General features: G+C 36.7%; 1 protein-coding gene across 2 annotated transcripts; it reads left to right on the top strand.

The window, feature by feature from the left end:
* Positions 1-410: 410 nt before the first annotated feature.
* On the top strand, positions 411-3,079 carry LOC110785501 (uncharacterized). 2 transcript variants are annotated; one of them, XM_021989951.2, is made up of 5 exons: positions 411-1,083; positions 1,174-1,521; positions 1,618-1,927; positions 2,140-2,244; positions 2,341-3,079. In XM_021989951.2, exons 1-5 carry the CDS (start codon positions 682-684, stop codon positions 2,460-2,462), a joined length of 1,287 nt encoding a protein of 428 aa, XP_021845643.2. In that variant the 5' UTR covers positions 411-681; the 3' UTR covers positions 2,463-3,079. The 2 variants fall into 2 exon arrangements, with proteins under 2 accessions (XP_021845643.2, XP_021845644.2); XM_021989952.2 differs by having other exon boundaries at positions 422-1,083; positions 2,140-2,241.
* Positions 3,080-5,794: the final 2,715 nt, after the last annotated feature.

Genomic DNA, 5,794 nt, shown 5'->3' with positions numbered 1-5,794 from the left:
ATGATTTTCTGACGACAATTCATCTAATCCGGCCCTTAATCACTATTTTTTGGGTCTAGTTTTCGTAGATGAGGCGTTTCACGAATTTTTACTGTTAGACACTTATCATTTCATATATTTCGTACTATTTTCATAATTTTTTACGAAGTAATAGTTTACATTAAAGAATGAAGAGAATATCATGCAGCATCAAAGATAAAAATTACTTATGAACATCAACGGTATTCCCCACTCCAATTAGCATATTATTATCAATCTATCACCCCTCTCAATCTGTTTTAAGCTTCAATTTTGAATTCCCTAATAATCTAATACGAAGTATTAATGAAAAATAAAAAATAAAAAATAAATAATCCGAGCCCCTTTCCCCTATCAAAGAAACCTTAATAAAAGCAGATTGTCTTCAACATTCTCACCCTCCCCCATCTTTCTCTCTCCTCCTCCTCCTCTCCACCTTTTGCTTTTTTCTCTTCTCTGTAGCTGAGTGGGTCCCCCGGCCTGCAACCTCATCAGCTACAAAGCATCCCCTCCCTCACTTCTCCTCCCCTTATAATTAAATCTTCTTCACGCAGCAACATACCCACTCATAACTCCTCTCCCTCTTTCGCCTTTCTCTCTCTCTCTTCAATTTCAAGCTGACAGACACTACTTCTTCTTCTGCTACTACTCTGTTTTGCTACCATGGGCGAGAGTATGGATTCGGAGAACGCTGCGTTTTGGCTACCCTCTCATTTCCTCACCGACGACGACTTTCTCACCGACGACAGGAGCTGCATGAAGGACGGAAACTGTGGGAAGAACAACTTCAACGACTTTCTTGCCAAAGAGACCCATCACCGAAACTTCAAGAAGGACGAATACTGTGGGAAGAATAACCTCAACGACATCTTCTCTAACTCGCTCGGTTTTGACCTTAACTCGTCCCTTGACTCGCCGGTGAGTTCAACCGAGACTGAGCGCGGTGACAGCAATAACGACGAGCGCCGCAATATTAATGAAGACGACGACGATTTCTTAGCTGAGTTAACTCGCCACCTCGCCCAGTCCACTCTCAAGGACTCCTCCCCCAACTCCACCACCGAGGTATAGGATATTTTCTCTATAAACTTTATTTAAATAATACTCATAGATCTGATTTTGATTTTAACTTAATTTGTAACTTTCTGTTGTTAGAAACCATGGCTATTCTCGACGTCTCCACAATCGACGCTGTCCGGATTCGGTCCCTGGTCGACTCGGAGCGGGGTTTCAAGCAACGGAGGAAGCCCAAATGGACCTTCACCTCGAGTTCCTTCACCGCCGGTGACTCCTCCACCCAAAAGCGATGCCGCGTGGGAGCTTTTGTACGAGGCCGCCGGTCAAGTTGCTAGATTGAAAATGAATGCGCTCGCCGCACAAGTGAACCACCACCATAGCAACAACCTGCCGAACAGAGGACTTCTCGCTGCGCCACGAAGCGTTTCTCTTCCTTCAAAGTCGCACCACCAACGCCAACTCAACTCCTTCTACGACTTTCCTCCGGTAAAATTAAATTCACCACAACATGCTCTGCTGTATTTCTTTCTCATATCTCTTTTGTTTTGGATTTGATTTCTGATTCTTGGCGTTATTATTCAGGAATTTCAGTATGAGCAAGTGAAGAGACAGGGGAACACCGGAAACATCTACTGCCAACACCACAACCACCACCAGCAAAGGCGAAGCTGCGGTGGTGCACCTCTTGGACTTCCACAGTCTGCATGGCCTTCTCTGAGACCCAACCAGCACCGCCAACCAAACAGCGGACCATTGATGCAGCCACACTTCCTGAACGGTCCCGGGTCAAGGTCCATGCCCGCTTTGAAAAGGCAGTCAACCGGAACCGGAGTTTTCCTTCCGAGGCGTGCTGGAACAACACCACCACCCGAACCTCGCAAAAAACCAGCTGGTAAATACTTGTATTATTTGTTCCTTGTGTTGTGGAATCACAATCCATTTCTCGTGTCCAATTCGTTAGTTACTTTTTGTCGTTTTACCTGTTAGAAAAAAAATTCCAATGTTCTTATTTTTGGTTGTTTCTGAAAAATGAAATAAATCCCCGCATAATCCCAGATCTGTAATCTCTTCATTTTTATAATTTAATTTGTTTCTGTTAAACAGTGATGCATCCTGCGAGAGTATTTCAAGCTATCAATCGAGATTTCGAGGAAGTCACTGGTAACATCCAACATTCACGATTTGGTTCTGGATTATTATCTGACCGTGGTAATTTCTTTAATTTTTTTTGTTATTTAAACAAATATTTTTACTAATCAATATTATTTTCAAGGAAATTAACTGAATTTGGGGAAAATGTTACAGAGATAATAATGGCGAGAAGAAATGCGATTCTGGAACAAAGGAGGAATTTGATAAGGAATGAAGCAACGGCGGCAACAATGATGGGTCATGAAATCCGGCTACCGAGTGACTGGACTTACTGATTTGCGAGGGTTTGGCACTCATTTTCTCTCTCCTAGGGTTCTTTGTTGGAAAGAGAGATTTGGGGGTTGGATTGTTTTTATTGAGTATAGTATATGGTTTTTTATTTTTAGGATGATGAGAAAAAAAATTGAAAAAAAGGAAAAGTAGAAATGGGAAAATGGAAATGAAAGGAATAAGGAAAATCCAGTTATTTTCTTTTTAATATTTTTGGGTTTTTGTAGAAGTCTTTATTAAAAGCAGAGTTGCAGCAGCTTTTGGGCGAAACAAGCTTTGCTTTTGAAAGGTAGATTTCAAAAGATGGGGATTAGACGAAGAAGAAGAAATACAACAAGTAGGCAGGAAATGCAAGTTTTTTAAATTTCCATGCAAATTGTGATTTGTAATAAAGTTTGGGAGGAATGAGATTACTATTATGATTAGGAGATTGTAGTATTATTAGGTGTTGTTTTAGGTTTAATTAGCTTGCTTAATCAAGGAAAAGGTGGATTTTGTTAATTTCCCCCCCTTTTCATTAGTGATTATATAAAGTGATTTGGGGTGATGGCATTAGTTTCATGTAATTTTCCCCTTTGCTGGGGTTTATAATTCAATAATGAAATCATAATGGTTGTCTTCATTCGTGTTTTTATTAGTGATGTGGTGGTTGCCGACTAGCTTAATTGGTAAAAATTGGATTCGAAGTCTGAGTGAAATGTTAGAAATACGCGGTATTGGTTAGCAGTTGGTTTGATGCATAAGATTGATTGGACGATTCATGAACTGCGTCTATCATGTGAAGAAATTGGCAATCAATGAGTATAATGAAGTGAATTTCAACTTCAATAATTTAGGGATATTCCCGTGAATGAGACTATCTTAAAGATGGTTTGAAAAGCGCATGAAGTATACCATTTCGCTTTCATTGTACTCTCTATTTCAAAATAATTGGCTATATTAGGCAATTTGTAAATGACTTTTATGGTTAAATTTGGTAATTTTGACACCAAATTATTTGATACGAGAGTAGATGACAATTTATCATACAATGACTCTCGATTTTAACAATTAGGTCGAAGTTTCATCGATAGAGCTACTCCACTTGATAACTTTATACTCCATCTGTCCCGGAAAACTCGCAACGTTTTAACTGGACACGCTTTTCAATGCACAAATTTGACCACCAATATCTTTAACTATTTATTATAAAAATTTACAAAATATTAATATTTTGAAAATATATATTAAGATGAAGCCAACAATATATTATATACTAACATTTGTTTTCATATACTTGAAATAAAATAGGGTTAAAGTGAATTATGTAAATAGTGCAAAAAATCAAACCGTTTCAAGTATTCTGGGACGGAGGGAGTAGTTGAGTTTAGACTTGTATTTTGAAATCAGAGTTACAGAGTAGCTATCCTTTTGAAAATAAGGTAACGTATGATAAGTTAGTCAATCACACTAAGATTAAGCAATATGTTGATGCTAAGTACGGAGTAGTTTGTTTGTAACTTTCTTTTTTGGTGAGAGTTTTTACCATTTATTAAAGTGATTGTTGCTTTGTTAGGCATGACATACATGCAAACAGGTTTCATATGTAATTGAGACTGAGACACTTGTAAATAGCGTCTCAATCCAAATTGGTAGGTGTTGTTTAGTTATGATTTTGAATTCTATTTTAATCATTTCTCCCACTTTAAACATGTAGCTATTGCAGTTAAATTTGAAATTATATTTCATGATTTGTTTTATACATGGTTGTTTTATAAATTTGAGGAGTAACATTTTATGAATGTATATATATATATATATATATATATATATATATATATATATATATATATATATATATATATATATATATTTTGACGGGATGAATGAATACATTACTCCTCCCTTAAATAAGAGTAGCTACAACTTGTTGAGCCCTATTACATTCACATCTTTTTAATGTAAGTATCATTTTTTAATGTTTATCACATTAGATAAGTAAGTTACAAATAGGTAGTAACTAAGTTTCAACGATCAATTTAGAGCGTGAAATCCATATAGGCATGATAAATTATTCAGTACATAATATACTCCAATTTGAGGCCAACACATGTATACTACGGAGTATGTCAAATTAAGAAATGACGCGTGACATACAAGCCTATATAATTGGTGTTACCTTTCTAGTGTCATTATGTACACACATGGATTTGATGAAGTTGGGTGTTAGAATCAAACTTTTGATGCATGTACAAGTTAGGAAAAAACTCAAGAAGTGACTAGAGTTAAGAGTGGATCATGTAGTGTAGATGAAGGAAAAGAACAAGAGGGGCATGAAAAGATATGATATGTTGGGTCATAAAAGCTAAAAATAGTAAGTAGCATGCATGGGTTAAGGGTGAAGATCAAAATGAAAATAAAATCAACATTGCTTGTGCCAGAAGGGCAAGTTTACAATTTCACAACTTACATACAAAGGTGGGGATGGGGATGGGGATGGGGATGGGGATGGGGAAGTGCAGAGTGCCCACTGGTTGCTGCACCCCTGTAACATGTCTGATTTTGTGGGACGATACTCCTACCATATCTTCCCAATTTACTGCCCTCCCCAAGTTTTCCTTCTCTCATTTTTACCGTTTTTTCGCAACAATAGTACCGGCGTAGTTGGTTAAAATTATGGGATGCTATTCACAATGAGTTCAAATCTCGTTTTTTTTCTTCCTATTTACCCTTTTTGGTTCTCTCTATTACTCCTTGTGCCCCTACAAGATTATTTTATCGAGCAAATTTTACTTCACTGATATTACGGTGTAAAATGAGCACATAGATTAATAAAATAATCTTCGAGGAAAGCGGTAGAAAAAGAACAAGTGAAAAGAGTTTCTCCTTCTGTTTCTTTTTTATTGTTTCGTTGAAGAAACTCTACTTTATTGAGGATTGAATGTAAACATAACGCGCGCATATGAGTTAGTAAGTGGTCCCCAACTCCTCATGATTTGAGGGATACAAAGAAAACAAGTGAAAAAACTTACGGAGTACCTATTTAAAGTAGGGAACAATTTTAAAGGGCCATGCTAAAGAGAAAATGAGACAAATAAAAAGAGACATAGGAAATATGAGGAAATCTTTTAAAGATGGAAGAAACATGAATATATAGTACTCCCTTCGTATTTTTTTGGGAGTCATTTTAAATTGTTACAGAGTCTCCTCAAAAAGTCATAATTCCATTTTTGATACTCCCTTCGTCCCTTAATATTCGATCTACTTTGACTTTTTGCACTATTCACATATTTTATCTTGACCCTATTTTATTTTTAGTATATGAAAACAAATGTTAGTATATAATATATTGTTGTCT

Source organism: Spinacia oleracea, chromosome 1 (assembly GCF_020520425.1).
Source record: "Spinacia oleracea cultivar Varoflay chromosome 1, BTI_SOV_V1, whole genome shotgun sequence".
Taxonomy (NCBI): Eukaryota; Viridiplantae; Streptophyta; class Magnoliopsida; order Caryophyllales; family Amaranthaceae; genus Spinacia; species Spinacia oleracea.
The sequence above is the reverse complement of the archived record's forward strand: the minus strand, read 5'-3'. Positions and strand labels throughout refer to the sequence as shown.